At 42.6% G+C, this 21414-nt stretch overlaps 1 protein-coding gene across 2 annotated transcripts in view; it reads right to left on the bottom strand.

Annotated features, from left to right (window-relative positions):
- castor2 (cytosolic arginine sensor for mTORC1 subunit 2) overlaps nt 1-21414 on the bottom strand; it is an 80022-nt gene that overhangs the window by 19534 nt on the left and 39074 nt on the right. For both annotated transcript variants that reach the window (XM_062485092.1, XM_062485093.1), the window contains exons 3-4: nt 20017-20210; nt 18323-18455 (exon numbers count right to left, since the gene is read on the bottom strand). In XM_062485092.1, the coding sequence (XP_062341076.1) occupies nt 18323-18455; nt 20017-20210 (327 nt within the window). The remainder of the gene's footprint in view (nt 1-18322; nt 18456-20016; nt 20211-21414) is intronic.

Below are 21414 nucleotides of genomic sequence, written 5' to 3'. Positions count from 1 at the left end.
TTTAAATCTATGTAATCTTTATAAATAATATATGCATTTTTATATAAAATATACAGAAATATCAGTTGTAAAAATTTCATAAAAAAATGGACCCCTCTGCAACCGACGCAAGCACACCCTACAATTTCCCCAGAAATTGTACCCTCTCTAGTTATTATTAGGGGTGCACCGATCCGATATTAAGATCGGATATCGGCCCTGATATTGACAAAATAGCTGGATCGGGGATCGGAAAAATTAACAGACCCACTGGCCGATCCACATTGTTTTTCGCAGCACATATATGATTTTTCAGCAGCATGAGTTAATCAAACCTTTAGATGCTGAGTTCTAAATATTTCCGACGGTCCCCACAGCAAGCATAATACTCGTAGCATTAGGATGCTAGTGATACCTGTTAGCCTTCTCATTAGTACATATTGAAGCCATACAGCGTTTGTCGCACAGTTTTTGTCTATCGGAAAATATTCAGTTGGAATTTTCAAAATCGCATATGCGACGTTACGCTGTGAGACCCGCATTCGAACGATCACATATGTGCGAGTATAGTACAGACTGAAGAGCACACTGGTGTGCTCTTTTTTGTCTTGTTTTGTCTGTTAATTCAGTGTTCTGCCAAGATTTCCGGGGTTCTCTAACAAGAGAAGTACTTCTAAACATCAGGACTACAACTCCTGTGGATTTATTTCCCACTTTTTCTGCTTCCAGCTGCAGAATTAGTGGGAATTATAGTCAAAGCCACCCTCGGCTTTGTCCTAGCAGCGAAGCGTCGTTTAGGAGAGGCATAGAGCTGGTGCACTGGTGCGACTCCGTCGGCGTGGGGCACGCACAGCTTTACCGGGGATATTTCTCTCCAACGTGCGTTCACTGAGCAACAAACTGGATGAACTTCAGCTACTGGTGTGGAAAAACAGAGACTTTCATTCATCTTCCGTTTTGTGCTTTACGGAGACATGGCTGAGTGAACTGATCCCAGACTCTGCGTTACAGCTAGCAGGTTTCAAACTGCTGAGAGCGGATCGTGACCCTGTGCTCTCTGGCAAAACAAAAGGTGGTGGTATTTGTTTTTACATTAACAGTGGCTGGTGTGAAAATCTGACAGTGATTCTGCAGCACTGTTCTCCTGATCTGGAATCATTTTTTATTAACTGTAGATCTTTTTACTCGCCACGAGAGTTTGCATCAGTCATTCTGGTTGGCGTCTACATGCGTCCGCAGGCTAGCGTCAACGAGGCTCAACGTGTGCTCGCCAGCCAGATACTGAGTGTGGAGCATGAAAATTCGGATTCCTTGGTTATTGTGCTAGGCGACTTTAACAAAGGCAATCTCACTCAAGAATTCCCCAAATACAGACAATTCATCAAATGCCCTACCAGAGAAGGAAACACCTTGGATCACTGATACTCTACAATCAGCAAAGCATACCATGCGGTCCCCCGAGCAGCACTGGGTCACTCTGACCACGCCATGGTCCACCTGAATCCTGCATACAGGCAGAAGCTAAAGTGCTGTAAGCCTGCTGTGAGGACATCGAAACAGTGGACCAGTGAAGCTATGGAGGATCTGCGGGCGTGCTTGGACTGCACTGACTGGGACATGTTCACGACTGCTACCAATAGTCTGGATGAGCTCACAGAGGCTGTGACATCATACATCAGACCCTCCAGGAATTTGCAATGTTGCGATCGCACCAATTCACGCGAATTCAATGATTACCCGCGAATTCAGCGCGACGTTGCAATTTTAACCAATCACCGGAATTTTCCCGCAACTTTGACCAATCATCGTCGTCTCCCACAACTTTCTCCAGTAGGGGTTAAATCCATGCACACTTTCAGGCTACACTGCAGTGTTGCGCCTGAACGCGTTCATTGAACGAAAGTTCATGAACTCGTTGATAATTTTGGTGAACGTGAACTGAACGTACTGTATTACTGCCTGATGAATGATACTGTGAACGCGTTCATTCTGGTGTCTGTGAACTCTTTCACTCTTTTTAATTTCGTTCAATAAGGTGCCCGATTTCTAGAGACTTCCAGGCGAAAACACACCGTTAACAGTCCTGTATCCAGGGTTGCCCAACTAGTCAATTGCTGCGTGTGCTTTCTTCTACTGTCTATGCCTGGCAAGCGTGAGAGCGCCGAGTTGCGTAGAGGCCGAGAGCGGTATTGCAGACAGATAGAGATTTCAATCTTTTTTGCGGCCAACCTGGTGACCTGGTGCAGCCAGAACAACTTAGAGCTCAATGCTCTTAAGACAGTGGAGATGGTTGTGGACTTCAGGAAGAACACAGCCCCACTCACCCCCATCACCCTGTGTGACTCCCCAGTCAACACTGTGGAGTCCTTCTGCTTCCTGGGCACTATCCTCTCCCAGGACCTCAAGTGGGAACTGAACATCGGCTCCCTCATCAAGAAAGCACAACAGAGGATGTACTTCCTTTGGCAGCTGAAGAAGTTCAACCTGTCAAAGACAATGATGGTGCACTTCTACTCAGCCATCATTGAGTCCATCCTCACCTCCTCCATCACCGTCTGGTACGCTGCTGCCACTGCCAAGGACAAGAGCAGGCTGCAGCGTATCATCCGCACTGCTGAGAAAGTGATTGGCTGCAATCTGCCTACCTTCGAGGACCTGCACACCTCGAGTACCCTGAGGCGAGCGATGAAGATTGTGGCCGACTCCTCCCACCCTGGACACTCCCTGTTTCAGTCACTCCCCTCCGGCAGAAGGCTGCGGTCCATCAGGACCAATACCTCACGCCACAAAAACAGTTTCTTCCCTTCCGCTGTTTGCCTCTTCAACAAGGCCAAGGGTCCACACTGACTCAGATGACTTCCTGCTTAAAACACACTGCTTTTGCACTGCATTACAAAATTGTATCTTGTACATTTGTATTTTTTGTAATATTTGTATTTTTGTATTTTTATATTGTAAATTACGGCAACTTATATTATATTTAATTGTATATTTTATTTTATTCTAATTCCACTTAGTACTGCTAGTTTATGTACCCTTAGTATAGATTTGAGGTCCTTATATGTTTATTGTATGCACCTTCCTGCCAAAGCAAATTCCTTGTCTGTGCAAACTTTCATGGCGAATAAATCCCATTCTGGTATAGTAGAGTTGTTGAGCTGCAGGAATTCGGCGTTCTCCTAGCATTGTGCTTTTGGATGTGCTTGATTAAATTGGTAGTATTGTACTTTGCAGTACTAACACCACCCCTAGAAACATTTAGCTCTACTTTGCAGACATTGCAAACAGCCGACGAACTAGTTGGCCTGGCAAGCGTGAAATATCTCCACACAGACGACTCTTTGGCTCGCTCCATGTCAGAATCAGAATCAGAATGGGATTTATTCGCCATGAAAGTTTGCACAGACAAGGAATTTGCTTTGGCAGGAAGGTGCATACAATAAACATATACCTAAAATTTAAATATGTGGACTATCTATACTAAGGGTACATAAACTAGCAGTACTAAGTGGGATTAGAATATAATTAAATATACAATAAAATAAAATATAAGTTGCCATAAATTACAATATAAAAATACAAAAATACAAATATTACAAATGTACAAGATACCATTTTGTAATGCAGTGCAAAAAGCAGTGTGTTTTAAGCAAGAAGTCATTAGAGACAGTGTGGTCCCTTGGCCTTGTTGAAGAGGCCAACAGCGGAAGGGAAGAAACTGTTTTTGTGGCGTGAGGTATTGGTCCTGATGGACCGCAGCCTTCTGCCGGAGGGGAGTGACTGAAACAGGGAGTGTCCAGGGTGGGAGGAGTCGGCCACAATCTTCCTCGCTCGCCTCAGGGTCCTCGAGGTGTGCAGGTCCTCGAGGGTAGGCAGATTGCAGCCAATCACCTTCTCAGCAGTGCGGATGATACGCTGCAGTCTGCTCTTGTCCTTGGCAGTGGCAGCAGCGTACCAGACGGTGATGGAGGAGGTGAGGATGGACTCAATGATGGCTGAGTAGAAGTGCACCATCATTGTCTTTGGCAGGTTGAACTTCTTCAGCTGCCGAAGGAAGTACATCCTCTGTTGTGCTTTCTTGATGAGGGAGCTGATGTTCAGTTCCCACTTGAGGTCCTGGGAGAGGATAGTGCCCAGGAAGCGGAAGGACTCCACAGTGTTGACTGGGGAGTCACACAGGGTGATGGGGGTGAGTGGGGCTGTGTTCCTCCTGAAGTCCACAACCATCTCCACTGTCTTAACCCTCGTGCTGCCTTCGGGTCACATGACCCAAAGGTTCATAACGAACCATCGTTGTGTTTACCCGATTTTACCCAATACAAAAACAAATTAAAATAATTTTCTTTTAACCTTTGCAATGTGGGGGGTCTGAGACAGCCCAACGGTTAAAAGAATATGCTTCACTTTGTCTTTGTATGCGGTAAATCTGTCGCAATACGAAGGTGGGTCACAATGACTGATGGGTCAGAATGACCCGAAGATAACACAAGGGTTAAGAGCATTGAGCTCTAAGTTGTTCTGGCTGCACCAGGTCACCAGGTTGGCCGCTTCCCACCTATAATCAGACTCGTCTCCACCAGAGATGATCCCAATAAGGGTGGTGTCGTCCGCAAACTTCAGGAGTTTGACGGACGGATGACTGGAGGTGCAACTGTTGGTGTACAGGGAGAAGAGCAGAGGAGAAAGGACGCAGCCCTGAGGTGATCCGGTGCTGATGGACCGGGAGTCAGAGACTTGTGTTCCCAGCTTAACGCACTGCTTCCTGTCAGACAGGAAGTCTGTGATCCACCTGCAGGTGGAATCAGGCACGTTCAGCTGGGAGAGCTTGTCCTGAAGCAGGGCGGGGATGATGGTATTGAAAGCAGAGCTGAAGTCCACAAACAGGATCCTGGCATAGGATGCTGGGGAGTCCAAGTGCTGTAGGGTGAAGTGGAGGGCCATGTTAACTGCATCGTCCACAGACCTGTTGGCTCTATAGGCAAACTGCAGGGGGTCCAGTAGAGGGTCAGTGATGGATTTAAGGTGTGCCAGCACCAGGCGCTCGAAAGACTTCATTACCACAGAGGTCAGGGCGATGGGTCTGTAGTCATTATGTCCTGTTGGCCTTGGCTTTTTGGGCACAGGGATGATGGTGGAGGACTTGAGACAGGCTGGCACATGGCATGTCTCAAGGGAGGTGTTAAAGATGTAGGTAAACACCGGAGACAGCTGGTCAGCGCAGTGCTTGAGGGTGGCTGGAGAGACAGAGTCCGGCCCAGCTGCTTTGCGGGGATTCTGCCTCTTGAAAAGTCTGTTAACTTCACCCTCCTGAATGGAGAGAGTCGTCACTGTAGAGGGGGGGGAGGTGGGAGGCCTCCTGGGTGGGAAGGGGTAGTTCAGGACTGTCCAATTGTCTTTCAAATCTGCAGTAGAACTCATTCAGGTCGTTGGCCAGGCGGGAGTCGTTAGTGGAGTGGGGGGCTCTGGGCTTGTAGTTGGTAATCTGCCTAAGCCCTCTCCAGACAGAAGCAGAGTCGTTTGCAGAGAATTGGTGTTTTAGTCTCTCTGAGTACAGTTGTTTAGCCTCCCTCACCGCCTTGCTAAACCTGTTCTTCGACTCCTTGAAACTGTCTTTGTCCCCACTCCTAAACGCGGCCTCTTTCTCTGACCTCAACCTTCTGAGTTTAGCTGTAAACCAGGGTTTGTCGTTGTTGTAGCTTACCCTGGTGCGTGTTGGTATACAGCAGTCCTCACAGAAGCTGATGTATGATGTCACAGCCTCTGTGAGCTCATCCAGACTCGTCCAAGCACGCCCGCAGATCCTCCATAGCTTCACTGGTCCACTGTTTTGATGTCCTCACAGCAGGCTTACAGCGCTTTAGCTTCTGCCTGTATGCAGGAATCAGGTGGACCATGGCGTGGTCAGAGTGACCCAGTGCTGCTCGGGGGATCGCATGGTATGCTTTGCTGATTGTAGAGTAGCAGTGATCCAAGGTGTTTCCTTCTCTGGTAGGGCATTTGATGAATTGTCTATATTTTGGGAGTTCTTGAGTGAGATTGCCTTTGTTAAAGTCGCCTAGCACAATAACCAAGGAATCCGGATTTTCATGCTCCACACTCAGTATCTGGCTGGCGAGCACACGTTGAGCCTCGTTGACGCTAGCCTGCGGAGGCATGTAGACGCCAACCAGAATGAATGATGCAAACTCTCGTGGCGAGTAAAAAGATCTACAGTTAATAAAAAATGATTCCAGATCAGGAGAACAGTGCTGCAGAATCACTGTCACATCTTCACACCAGCCACTGTTAATGTAAAAACAAATACCACCGCCTTTCGCTTTGCCAGAGAGCACAGGGTCACGATCCGCTCTCAGCAGTTTGAAACCTGCTAGCTGTAGCGCAGAGTCTGGGATCAGTTCACTCAGCCATGTCTCCGTAAAGCACAAAACGGAAGATGAATGAAAGTCTCTGTTTTTCCACACCAGTAGCTGAAGTTCATCCAGTTTGTTGCTCAGTGAACGCAAGTTGGAGAGAAATATCCCCGGTAACGCTGTGCGTGCCCCACGCCGACGGAGTCGCATCAGAGCACCGGCTCGTTTGCCTCTCCTACGGCGCTTCGCTGCTAGGACAAAGCCGAGGGCGGCTTTGACTATAATTCCCACTAATTCTGCCGCTGGAAGCAGAAAAGTGGGAAATAAATCCACAGGAGTTGTAGTCCTGATGTTTAGAAGTACTTCTCTAGTTAGAGAACCCCGGAAATCTTGGCAGAACACTGAATTAACAGACAAAACAAGACAAAAAAGAGCGCACCTAACGACCGAGGCAGCCATCATCGGCGCCATCTTGGACTATGTTACTTTTAAGTTTAACTGTCCACTGGTTGGACACAAGCTTTACACCGCATGGTGCAATGTTTCAAGCTAAAAACTTCCATGGTTCACACACCAGCGACAACAAATAAATAAGAATTCAAATATTTTTTTTACATGTTTACAATGTTTTGGAACTGTTTGATTACTATTGTATGTTTGACCAATACACTATTTTGTTTCTACTGCTACATTTTATTTATTTTAATACGTTAGATTACATTCTATTTTCGAATTTTGAATGCACAAGTGATTTTTAAATGACAAATAAATAAGAATTCAGTACATTACATCTGTTATTTTGTATTAGTTAGTAAAGTAATGTTTAGTTAGGAAAGTCTGGTGCCTTTAGTCTCTTCCACATGGTGGAAGAAAGGTATAAGGTGGGAGGTATACAGTTTATTATTAATTCAACAACGGTATCGGATCGGTATCGGGTATCGACAGATACACAAAGCCCAGGCATCGGTATGGTATCCCTAGTTATTATGATTATTATGATTTATTTTTTTGCCCCCCTAAGCATCAGTCAATATTTGGACTACATAGACAACCTAGGTGTCAAAAGTTTCTTCTTGGTAGCGATTGAGTTGCTTATATTTTTATTTACGTTCCGTAGCACAGTTTAAGTAGAAATTACGTTTTTGTGGTGAAAAGTGAAGGTAACAGTGGCTAACTTGCTAGCCACAGTCAATGACGCTACTTCCGTCACTAACGTCACGAAAACTCGCGTGACTACCTCTAGCAGAACATTAGTTTAGCAGCTCGTTAACTTCTGGGAGATAGCTAGGCTAACTGCTTTACTGCAAGGCAGCTGCAGAAACGCCACAAGCAAAGAGGCCAGGGTGATATTTACTCATTTTACTTTGTGATATGACACACAGTTGTGATGAGTAATGTACAATATAAGCTGATATTATTAAGGAAGTACATCTACTTTAGGAAACAGTAGTCTACTATTTCACTGAAGTATTAGCATCATGACATTAGCTTCTGTTGCCCGGGCAACACATACTACAGTGGTCTATGATGCATCTGTTTTCAATCGTTAAAATAAACATTCCTCACAAATACATTTTCGTTGTTGGATTTATTATGACATTACAAGTAAACGATTTGTTGGTGAAATTATCATTACCTGTGGTTTCAAACCAGTGTTGCTCACTGCAACGCTGTAGCCTACGCGAGACACACTACAAAAACATCTACACAGGCGACAGAACATGTTCGGCACTCCCCTTACTAAAGAATATATTGTGCTTAGTAAAGTTATGCATTGTGCTTATTAAAGTTCTGTCTTATGAACTTAGAAGTGCGCTCAGGCTTAAACATTGGGTCTCACACTGGGTGTGGGAAGCAGGCTGTTCTTTGTGTCTCTATCTCTTCATTTTCAGAAACAACCTTGAAACCGGGTGGAGATGGCACCCGAGCAGGTGGGAACGCGTAGGCAAGAACAACTCCCTGATGCACGAGAGAACAAGCTCAACCCCCTTCATCTTTCTGTTTTAATTGCACTGTATAAATATATGCTGGGGAGGGACAGATAGCGAGTTGGACTTCGTGAACCAACCCAAACTCTGTTGCGGGTAGGGAAACGTAGACAACCCCAGAGCTCTGGACGTGTTGATTTCCAACTGCTGCATTAAAGCTGATATTATCGGACCACTGCGACTCCAGACCACTCTTTCTAGAACACAGACTTGTGTCATTGAATACCATAATTACATATTTGAATAGACACAAAGAATAATAAAGAATAGGTGAAACTATCTGACTACTAACCTGAACTTCATTGCCACAGGCCAAACTTTGTCAATCTGTTCATGAAAATAATAAATTTCAGCCTAAACCGTACAACGGAACGTTAAATTGAATTCAACCAACGCAATCGCTACCAAGACAAACACAGCAGTAGTCTAGTACTGTACCAGAGCCTCTTTAAGGATATATTAGATTAAAAAACTGCCACTATGTTAGACATTCTCTGACTGTACTGTAGTAGTACAATTTACCGGGGCAGCTTCTCCACACAGGGCTATATCGCATTTTTCGTTGTTACTGACAATGATCGCGGATGGTACTGTTTGAATCGCGATTCCATCTTCTACTGCCGGTAACGTTGTAGAATAATCTTCAAAGGGGGTTCTTTATTAATGAATGAATGCAATATGAGTAGGCTAAATGCCTGAAAATATCACGAAAATGGAAAAACTTAAAAGGATGTTTAAGTCATAGAGATTACAGGGCTCTAGAGTGATTACAGGGCTCGCATAGCGACCAATTTGGTCGCACTATGCGACCAAAATGTGTACGGGTGCGACTAAATTTTTCCTAGGTCGCACCGGTGCACCTAACCTCCTCGCATCCGCTGTCTCTCCACAAACGAAGCGTTTGTTATCCTAAAACGGAACTGACACTCATGGTTGGATCATATCGTGGTCTAAACCAATCAGAGACAGAGATGGGGCGGGTCTTTGCCTCTGATTGCCTGTGGTCCAGATATTCCTGTAGCTCCGTGCTGTGTGATTGAAATTACGACCTGAGCACCAGAGAGTCAGTTTAGCACACCTGGGCATTGTATGGCCCGCGGGCCATAACCGGCCACAGGCTGTCTCAATCCGGCCCGCGTGAGGTAAATCAAAAATTTAAAATAAATAAATGTGTTGAGCGGTAGTAAATATGTAGTCCTGAAAGACTACAGTGATCAGGCGATTTACATATGTGCGCTTGCGCAACCTCACCGACAGGAGAGTTAGCTGTTGGTTAGCCCTCGAAAATGAAAAACTTTGCCACTGATTAACTTTTAACAAGACATGGACTTCTAAGTATCTGTTTAATGAGGTCAAAGTGAAAGTGAAAAAAAAATAACGCGGACATAATAAGAACTTGACTGATTCAGTGGGCGCGGGCTGATGGTTTGCTAGTTGAACCCTGATCATTACCTGTCAGCTGTCCTTCGCATATCAACCTCAGACATTCAGACAGATTTCGATGCACTTGTTCAAGCCCAGTGGATTTCTCTCACAGAACAAAATGAACTGAAAAAACGTATTGCTTTTTGTATAAAGTTGATCAATTCCACATCTTTAACATACTGCAAAACAACTTTTCAGTGTTTGTGAAGATTAACTGGTTACAGATAAAATGAAACACTGTTGTTGTTGTTTATACTGTTTATTACTTCTATAATCTTTCCTATTTGACCTACACCAAAATCTAAAATATTTATATAAATATTTACAGAACATCCTTATTCTTCTGATAACCAGTAGCAGCTAATCAAAATATATACTTTACTGCTTTTTACAATGGGAGAAAATGAATAGTGAGCAAATTGATGAGGCCCTCCAACACATTTCTGGTTTCTCATGTGGCCCCTTGTAAAAATGAATTGTGGACCCCTGAGTTACGAAGCTGGGCCATGGAGCTAACCCATGGAGCTAGGATTTTGATGCTAGGGAGAGTGTGGCAAGATGATTTAGCCAAGGCCAAAGGGCAAGAAGGCCAAATTACAGGTGTTGGCCATCTGAAGGGCATGGGACAGCAAGGTGGGACCCGCTATAAGACTTTGAGCCATGAAATGTTAGGTCTCAGTTCAGTGAAGCACTTTTAAACAGTAGCACTTTCTATTTTGAAATGTTTTATTTTGCTTAAAATGTTTTAGTTTGGTAGCTCAGTGAAGCACTTAAAATATTTTTTTTAATATATATATATATATATATATATATATATACAGTATGATTGTGCTTCAAATAAAAAATATATTTACCTACACCTTATTCTTGTTTAAGATCATTTACATAATATATATGAATGTATATGGAGCGTGATAAAAAGGTGACCTTGAAATTGTGGCGACGCAAGGAAAAATTTGGGTGCACCTAAATAAAAAAGTTAGGCGCACCAGTGCAACCAAGGCAACAAGTTAGTCTGGAGCCCTGGATTAGGTACATTTTTACACTGGTCTGCCAAATGTATTCGTTTTGATTCAACTATGAGGCTGCCTCTTGCAGGGGAAATGAGAAGACATCTATTTCATTCTACACTTCACTCGTATTTTGAGTTGTAAATGAGCACCAAAAAAAAAAAATGCCTTTAAATCTATGTAATCTTTATAAATAATAAGTATGCATTTTTATATAAAATATACAGAAATATCAGTTGTAAAAATGTCATTAAAAAACGGACCCCTGTGCAACCGACGCAAGCAAGCACACCCTACAATTGTACATTCTCTAGTGTTTTTGTGGCTGCATCAATACGATAAGCCCATCAGTAAAGTTAAATAAAATAAAATTGTGATATCATCCAGTTCTGTGTTAATTTATTTTGTCACCATAACATCAGCATTGCCTTCTGCCCCCAGTTACATGACATTGTTTGGATTCTCACGCCAATGCACTGCGAATGAAGGAGAGGGAAAACCCTTACACTTTCACATGACTTTTTTAAGTAATGTAGATAATGACAAATGCCCTGTGAATAGTAAAATAAATATATATCTATCTTAAATAATGTGCAGCATCAGCTTGTAATGTAGGCTAAATGTAATGTTTGCATCACGTCCCGCCTTATATTGACGTATAATCATGCTACGTTACATGAACCAAAGCTAAGTAATAGCAGAGAATATGGGGAGAACTGCCACTCTCGGGAAACCTCCGGCTTCTGAACTGGTTGCAGTTCCACTCTGGTTCCATATGAGGGCACTCACCAGTGATTGCAGAATGAATGGAGGTCTATGGAGCTATACCCTTCAAAATCCACTTTTCTCAGGATATCATTTTTGTCTCACGTGTACTCACGGATTGTTGAGTAATTTGAATGTTGCATTTGAAAGAGGAGGCAAAGAAAATACACACTGCTGGGTGTCGCTTTTTTGTTCTAAAAAGCCTTTTAAAATGTCAATGACGTCATACAATCAGCATTCATTAGCAGAATGCTAGCGTGTTATGGGCAACAATAACTCACCCTGTAAGAAATCGAAAGGACATAAGTACTCGTTCATTCAACTTTCAACCTATAATCCATGTTGAACTTGCAAAAACTACAATCAAATCTGAGATTTCTCAACAACCATCAGGCGAAAGAGACAAATGTAGCCGTCTAGCTCCATAGACTCCCATTCATTTTGCCCTCATTGCCTCATACCAGCGATCACCCCCAGTGGAACTCTGGTGGAACTGCAACCTAATTCGGTACAATTGGGCTTAATAGGGAGTGGACCGGCTCTCCGTAGACGGGCTCTGATATAGGCTATAGTGCAAAATCACGCACCAATGAAAACTCATTTGGATCATGACTAAATTAGAATGTTGATTTAGGCTTCTATCCACATTGTATTGCGTCCGGGTCTGGATCCGGACCGGAGTCCGCCTATTGAGTAGCCTACCCCCGGTCTAAACTAATTGGCATATTTATTTTGAATTTCTCGCTAGTAGTCGCTAGTTATTGAGCCAAGAAAAGGAGGTGGACCCGAAAAATCCAGTGCCAGATTTTCCGGCGGCATTGTTTTTATACATTCAGGCAAACTTTCTAAATGTTTGATTCAATGCGTTTGCTACCGGCGTTCCACTAAGACCAGAATTATTTGGCTGTTGGTTAGCCTTTGCCAAAAATAATGCGCTATTGTCCACCCTACTAATTGACTGCTTTGTTTGGGGTGGCAGGAGGGGTGGCCAAGCTTCACTCTAGGGTCGCACTGGCCACCCTCGGCCACCACGTAGCTCCGTGCCTGTTTGTATAACCATTCAACTCGGGTTACCAAAAATGGTTTTGACCCTGATCCTTGGGCCCCCCTGCCAGGGGCGTTGTTAGACATAAAACTCTACTAGGGCACAGGCCCATATTCATATCCCTTTTTTTTTCTTTCAAGCTTGCTGTGCACAATGCACTAATAGGCTATAGAAACTCGCCTTGCTTAACCCACTATACAGCAGTTCAGGGACGCAAGTTTGATATCAATAGTTAATGTGAGTGTGCACATTTCTTTCGCATTCATTTGAGCACAAATACTGTTTTTTTGAGCTTCAAGTAATATTGTTTTTATATTTGAGTCAAAATAAGATGATTGTTAGGCCTATCATTTAAAAATGTTCTTTAGTTTTGTAATGTTTTCTTCCTCAATTCTGACTTGTGTGCCGAGTCCGACACTTGGACTTCTGTGTGTGTGCTGCAGTGGCTATTTGGCAAGCTCAGAAGAGCGCGCTGACATGGAATTCTGCGGGCATCGGTTTGTGTTTTCAGTTAAACTGCTTTGATTTTACAAGCGTTGGTAGGGATACTGCTTTATTTTTTCCGGGATTATGCATGTTTTAGACATGGGCCTAAAAGAGTATACACGTTAGTCATGTTTAGTAGGCTACAGGGTTTTTCATGTATAGAGAATAAAGAGGCGCCCGCTACCGTTAAATTTTGTGACGCCTACAGCTCTCGACAATTCTGACGGGCGTCTTCATGGAAAACATAATTTTCTAACAAGCGTTGCTATCGGTGCATGTCTGTCGTTTATAACTGCAATTGTGTCACTACGCCAATGTGGTGGATCTGTAGATCAAGACCAGTGCAACGGAAAAGGCACTGCCAAAAGTTCCAGAGGGAAAAAAGAGCGTCTGTTTTTTCCCCTAGAATGTTTCAGGCGGCACCCTGATATTTCATGGTAGTTCATACAGGTGAATATTGTGTCTTTTGGATCCAAGCCAGTCCGATTTCATAAAAAGGTTTCCTAAATTAACGTTACATCCCATCAGTTTAGTGTATTCAGCTTTGCTTTGTTTAAAAAGGTTAGCTAGCTAGCAGCATGCAGCAAATGAAAAACATTAGTCCGTTGACTTAAAGACGCTAACTAGTTTCTTTAACATGTTACGATCATAAATATTTCAGCACTCAAGATTGTAATAAATGATTGAGCACACTATCACAAGTCATGCACAGTATGTATCAGAATAGCCTAGCAGATAGTTTCTTAAGGCATGATTGTTTATAAAAGAAAGAAGGTTAAGATACTTGTACGCAAAAGATGGGCCTACTTGTTATAGAGGTACTTGATGAAATGTGGCTATCGATGGACCAGTCCAGGAGGCCTTGGACTACAAGGAGTTCATAAAGAGATTTTATAAAACAAAAAATGTTCTGCCTCCTGCCTCTGGTTGTGAACTGTGTAAGGGAAAACAATGGCTATTATATATTATAATATATATCTTATATTTATTTAAAATAAAATGTGCTTTAACGTCATTTTCTTTAATCACAATTATTAGAACGAATAATTGCTACTTGTAAACATTTTTGCTTGAGCCAGTTGAAGCAGGACCGGCCAAAGCCTTTATGGGGCTTTAAGCAGAATTGATTTGGGGGCCCCTCGGTATCGGCAATTATGATTTTTTTTTTGTTAATTACCGTATTTATTCGATTAAACTTCAATTTATTACACATTGTACATTTTTGGTGCGCCGTTTATTCGAGGGCGGCGTTTATTTGAGGGCGACATTTAATCTAAGAAATATGGTATTCTAGGCTATCCGCGCTAGCATGCTAACGTGTTAGTTCGCTACATTAAATGTTCTTGGATAGTTTGAACAGTACAATCTTCTAAATCACAGATTAAGCAACAATCAAATGTCAATGTTAGTTAGACTAGCTAGCTTTATCTCATCTGCTTTTTGTTAACGCTGATTTGCAAGGAATGCAAGAACAGATAGACAGCGAAAACACCTAGACTACCTACTGTAGCCATGTAAACTAGTTTAGCTTGCTAACGCAAGAGCACCTGCTTCTCTCCAGTTCTTTCAATAGATAATCTAGACAGGCGTTAGCAATAGGCTGGACTGCTATTCGTTTTCTGGCAATTCTTTTCGTAAGCTTCCTTTCTAATGCCGACTAACGGCTAGTCTCTAGCTAGCTAGAGTCATTTGCTAAGTAAGATATGTTTAGATATTTGAAACGCATAGCTAACAGTGCACCCCGAGTGCAACACAACAGAATGTTTATTAAAATGACATGCTGCTACTAGGTATTTCAGGACATGTTGCTCCTACCGTATTTCTGGGGTGGCGTTTATTACACAATGTTCATTTTTGGTGCAGCGTTTAATCGGGGCAGCGTTTAATCGAAGAAACACGGTACATGAAACTGTAATTTCATGTTCATGCCCTAAGCAGCCACTTAGTTCGCTTATGCCTTGGGCTGGCCCTGAGTTGAAGGCATGGTACACATGATGCACATGATCAGGATGTGATCACCTCCGCCACATTTTGAGCCAGGAAAAACCCTGTATTATTATTCTCCCTTTTTTTGCATCTCTCGAATAATGCCAGGAATCTCTGTGTGTACAAATTAGAATGGGTTTAGTTTCCATCGAGTAGCTCGAGAACCGGGCTCTCTGCAAAGTTCCTAGTTCGCAGGTGTCCTACGAGACCTTCGCTCTCAACTCTCGGCCATGTTGAGTTGACTGAGCTTCAAAGTTAGATCTCGCGAGCCGAAACGATAAGGATATACTGAGGAAACAGGCATCCGACAGAAGCAATAGGTTATTATTTAGGTGTCAGGTGGCTGAGCGGTGAGGGAGTCGGGCTAGTAATCCGAAGGTTGCCAGTTCGATTCCCGGTCATGCCAACTGACGTTGTGTCCTTGGGCAAGGCACTTCACCCTACTTGCCTCGGGGGAATGTCCCTGTACTTACTGTAAGTCGCTCTGGATAAGAGCAGGGCTCCAGACTAACTTGTTGCCTTGGTTGCACTGGTGCGCCTAACTTTTTTATTTAGGTGCACCAGCACAAAATTTAGGTGCACCCAAATTTTTCCTTGCGTCGCCACAATTTCAAGGTCACCTTTTTATCACGCTCCATATACATTCATATATATTATGTAAATGATCTTAAACAAGAATAAGGTGTAGGTAAATATAGGCCTATTTTTTATTTGAAGCACAATCATACTGTAGCCTATATATATATATATATATATATATATATATATATTTTAAGTGCTTCACTGAGCTACCAAACTAAAACATTTTAAGCAAAATAAAACATTTCAAAATAGAAAGTGCTACTGTTTAAAAGTGCTTCACTGAACTGAGACCTAACATTTCATGGCTCAAAGTCTTATAGCAGGTCCCACCTTGCTGTCGCATGCCCTTCAGATGGCCAACACCTGTAATTTGGCCTTCTTGCCCTATGGCCTTGGCTAAATCATCTTGCCACACTCTCCCTAGCATCAAAATCCTAGCTCCATGGGTTAGCTCCATGGCCCAGCTTCGTAACTCAGGGGTCCGCAATTCATTTTTACAAGGGGCCACATGAGAAACCTGAAATGTGTTGGAGGGCCTCATCAATTTGCTCACTATTCATTTTCTCCCATTGTAAAAAGCAGTAAAGTATATATTTTGATTAGCTGCTACTGGTTATCAGAAGAATAAGGATATTCTGTAAATATTTATATAAATATTTTAGATTTTGGTGTAGGTCAAATAGGAAAGATTATAGAAGTAATAAACAGTATAAACAGCAACAACAGTGTTTCATTTTATTTGTAACCAGTTAATCTTCACAAACACTGAAAAGTTGTTTTGCAGTATGTTAAAGATGTGGAATTGATCAACTTTATACAAAAAGCAATACGTTTTTTCAGTTCATTTTGTTCTGTGAGAGAAATCCAGTGAGCTTGAACAAGTGCATCGAAATCTGTCTGAATGCGAAGATGACTGAATCAGTCAAGTTCTTATTATGTCCGCGTTAGTTTTTTTTCTTCACAGCTTTCACTTTGACCTCAGTAAACAGATACTTAGAAGTCCATGTCTTGTTAAAAGTTAATCAGTGGCAAAGTTTTTCATTTTCGAGGGGTAACCAACAGCTAACTCTCCTGTCGGTGAGGTTGCGCAAGCGCACATATGTAAATCGCCTGATCACTGTAGTCTTTCAGGACTACATATTCACTACCGCTCAACACATTTATTTATTTTAAATTTTTGATTTACCTCACCCGGATTGAGACAGCCTGTGGCCGGTTATGGCCCGCGGGCCATACAATGCCCAGGTCTGCTAAACTGACTCTCTGGTGCTCAGGTCGTAATTTCAATCACACAGCACGGAGCTACAGGAATATCTGGACCACAGCCAATCAGAGGCAAAGACCCGCCCCATCTCTGTCTCTGATTGGTTTATACCACGATATGATCCAACCATGAGTGTCAGTTCCGTGTTAAGATAACAAACGCTTCGTTTGTGGAGAGACAGCGGATGCGAGGAGGTTAGGTGCACCGGTGCGACCTAGGAAAAATTTAGTCGCACCCGTACACATTTTGGTCGCATACTCTAGAGCCCTGAAGAGCGTCTGCTAAATGACTAAATGTAAATGTAAATTATTTATGTCAGAGCGCTACAGAAAATCCAACACTATTTCAGGGTTCTACAGTCATCATACTCAATCATTTCAGCCATTTTTCACGCTGAGGGGCTATCTCGTTGTTTATGATCATTGACCTATGCAGTTTTTGTAAAGCTCCTTCTTGTAAGTCGCTTTGGATAAAAGCATCTGCTAAATGAATACATGTAAATGAGAAATATGAGAGAACTTGTCCCGCTATATCTAATAATGCCAGGAATCTGTGTGTTTGTGTGACATATTTGAATAGGTTTAGTTTCCCACGATCAACTGAAGAACCGGACACTGTGCAAAGTTCATATTCTGCATGTGTCCTCTATAACCCAAAGAAGTTCAGTACCGTGATTGACGTTGTTTGGATATGCATTTCGACATAAAATAATGAAAAAATAATTTGCTGCATCTTAGCTTGCTCTTCGCGTCACAGTCCTTTCACTCTGATTGGTCCTCTGGTCTGCAGGGGGTTTCCTACGAATACCTCGACTCGAGAACTGGGCACTCTGCCAAGTTAATACTTTGCACGTATCCTTTTTATAATCCAACGGAGTGAAGTAGGCTACCCCAATTGAACTAATGCAATTAACGAAGGCATTCGCAATTAAATTAAGCTAAGTATAGTAAGAAAAATTGGGAAATTCTGTTTAGTTATTTTGAAGCAAATTCATTTTTTAACAGATAATCATCTGATTTCAAAGGGGCTGGCTAGCAAACAGAACGACAATGTAAAGTGGATACACTTTCAGTATAGATCAGTACATTTTGTTACGTGAATTAATGTGTTTACTGATGTCAGAACTGCCAGCACGTTGCAAATGTACAAGCGCTGTATGGTGAATAAGGCATAATTGCCTTATTCATTGCCTTAAACAACTGGCATAATTGCATGTACTGCATGTAATGACTTCTGCCACTGAGATGAACTGTCATCACTAGCTGCATCACGGGCACTGCACTATCTATCTATAATTCTATAAGAGTCTGTGTGTGTGCGCCACCAATTTTATCACGGGCACTGTCTATAGTTCAAGTAAGTATTTATGTGTTTCACTGGCATCTTAACCGACTGCATCATGGGTACACTGCACTAGTTGCATTTAATTAGACAATCCCTACCAAGCTTTGGCTTGACAAAACCATTGGTGACTCCAAGGCTGTGAGCAGCCACTGTCTCTCCATTGACAACCCTCAGCAAGGTGAACTCGGCAGACAGGGTGTGCATTACCATGGGCAAGTCCCTCTCTCGAACCTGAGGGCAACAAGATCACAATAGAAAAGATGCAGAAATTAGCCTAGGTTCTATTACAGCACTGTTGGAAACAGTACAATACGATGAAGCAAGTGCATTACAACAGGAAACACTAAACAATAGGGTGAGAAATAGTTCAATTACATAAACTAAACTCACATTTGTACTTCACACAGTTTGTGACTTGAAAGAGTACAGGACAGAAACAACTGACTCCTAACAGCTAGCAGACTGAAAACACAAAAGAACAAAGGGCTTTTGCAAAATGTTCATCTGAACACTCCTGAGCAAGGTCCAAAACTATAGCCGAGCATTTGATGCACATTTTGGCCAATGACCTCAAAGGCAAAGTGATGATCAGGATGAGTGTCGTCAATTTCAGAAAAAACAATCACATTTCATAAGCCATCTTCATGCCTTCAGTTCATTGTAACTCTATTGTAAAGCTAAAGTGTGGTAATTCCCCAAAACCTCTGAGAGCCTGACCTAAAGAAGTCATCTTTAGGTGATGAAGTTATTTGGATGTGAGACTGATTTTCTACCCACAGGGGCCATTTTGATCCCTCCATATCTGTATTTGACTTGAATTGCCTGTGTCAACGTGAAAGTCTCCCCAAGAAAAGTCAGACTCCGAGCTCTATGGGTGGGTTAACTCTGCCTAAGATGAGTGCCTTTAGGGCGGGCACCAACTGTTTACATAACGCAAATGAGTATGATTGATAGAAAGGCCTCCCTCAACTGGCCTGTCTCAGACCCTCAGCAATGCAATCAGATACAGTGTGATGGAAAGACACACAGACAGAAGGAACGTGGAGCAAGCAAAGCAAAACAACATGATAAATAAACATAAAAATATAGCAGAAATTAAATAGATAATAAATCAGGTTGAAAGTGACAGCGATGCAGGTTGTTTCCTGTTCATGTATTATGTTGCCAGTTATTAGGCTGTGTCTGGGGGCAGCTGGCAAGGAGAGACCAGTGGCTGTGAACATTACCGGGAATTTCAGCAAGAGGCTGAGCCCGTCCTGATCCTCTTTACATAACTACCGCCAGATTATCAACATCTCTACATATTTTTTTTTTCTTTTTCATTTCCATTAACAAGCTCCTGTTAGTCAAGGAGACCATGTGTGTTGTTTTTTCCTATTACTGGAGTAATAAAAAGACTCCCTATGGCCAAAAGGGCCTGGAATGAGAATGGACTGTTGTGATTAAGCAACTTCCACAAAATGAAAAGACTCACAGCCCACAGCAAGATTGGGGCCCTGGGAGGTACAGTATTGCCACTGTTGTTGCCTTTTCATGTCTAGTGTGATGGGGATGCATGTCTGTTTTCAAATAATCCATTCCTACAATATGTGCAGCTATATTGCATCAACTCCTTCTTGACTTGTTTGAAAGTAACATTTGCCAGATATTTACTGATACTCACGTTATCGAATGACTGCCCCTCAAACATGGCTTCAAATTAAATGTGACTGAACATCAGTAATATGAGGTCAGAAAGGTGCGGATATGAGTGAAGAAATTATACATACAATAAAGTATGTCTTGAACTCACCAGGATGAAGTCTGTCTGATAGGTGGATAGCATGAACACAGAGATATTGTGGTCAGCTAGGGGTGCGATGACAGACTTGGCAATTTTTGTGACTCCAATAGGTTGAGAGTTTGTGGCGCTCCCGCCCCCGGACACCACGTTAAGAGCCAACCATGTGGCCTCTGCGACACTGAGATGTTCCGACTCAGGAAGCTCTGAAAGAGGTCAGGACAGTGAAGTTAGAGTGGACACAAATAAATTGGTCAATGGTCTCCTAAGCAGCAAATTAATCTCCTAATGCCATTGTTGGACTTTCAATGCCCCTTATTTTCCAGTTGACCACATTCTGCTGCACTGGATGAGGCATTGTCTTGCCACCTCTCTAATAATGCCAGGAATCTGTGTGTGTGTGTATTTGTGTACGCATTAGAATGGGTTTAGTTTCCAATGAGTATCTCAAGAACCGGGCACTCTGCAAAGTTCATATTTCGCAGGTGTCCTTTTATAAGTTCCGGATTGATGTTGTTTGAGATGCACTAAGCTAGCTCTCGCAAACTGAAAATATATAGATATATAAACAATATTATTTATGTCAGTGCGATACAGAAAATCCAAGACTATTTTACTGATGAAATACTGGCTACCTAACTAAGAAAAAGACAATATTTTAAGTGGATGGTTTATTTCAGTAGGTATAGCTGGAAGGTTATTAACTACAATTACTTTGCAGTGCTGCTTTCAAAGAGTATCCTATCCTTTATGGATGAAATGCTTGCTAGCTAACAGAAGTACGGTGGCCCTGAAGTGCAAATCACAACAGCAAATAGAAAAACGCAACAGCAAATCATAAAACACAACGGCAAATAGGAAAACATTTCAACAAATCATAAAACACAACAGCATTAACTTCTACCGGAAAAGGTAGGGCCTATCTAGCAGAGGACGGACCCTCCTTATGGGACAAACGGACTGAGTACTCCCGAAGATACTTTTGCTATTTTAAAGAATTATTTTGATGCAGGGCATACATATGACGTGATAGTTCATATGTAGTCAACCAATCACAACATCAGGATGAGTATACACACTTTGAAGTCACGTTTGAGAGAAGCTTATCGTATCCATCTACATGCCAGATGTAGGTTGGACCCATGGAGTGATACGTACGCCTCACAAACCTCCGGCGTGTTCTCGCATCCATTCCTTGTGGATTTAGTTGCTTCAGCAATCTCATCGCTGTGTGTCGTTTAACACGTAGGTTGTGTTTTTGCTAAAGTACTTGCCACACAGTCCGATAGCCGAATAGTTGCCCTGGTCCACGCAGCTCTGTTAGGATGGCACATCTCACCTCATCCAGTTGTGAATAGTTTTTCCTTCTGTACAACCCTGCTTCTCTCAAACGTGACTTCAAAGTGCGTA

Source organism: Osmerus eperlanus, chromosome 19 (assembly GCF_963692335.1).
Source record: "Osmerus eperlanus chromosome 19, fOsmEpe2.1, whole genome shotgun sequence".
NCBI lineage: Eukaryota > Metazoa > Chordata > Actinopteri > Osmeriformes > Osmeridae > Osmerus > Osmerus eperlanus.
The sequence above is the reverse complement of the archived record's forward strand: the minus strand, read 5'-3'. Positions and strand labels throughout refer to the sequence as shown.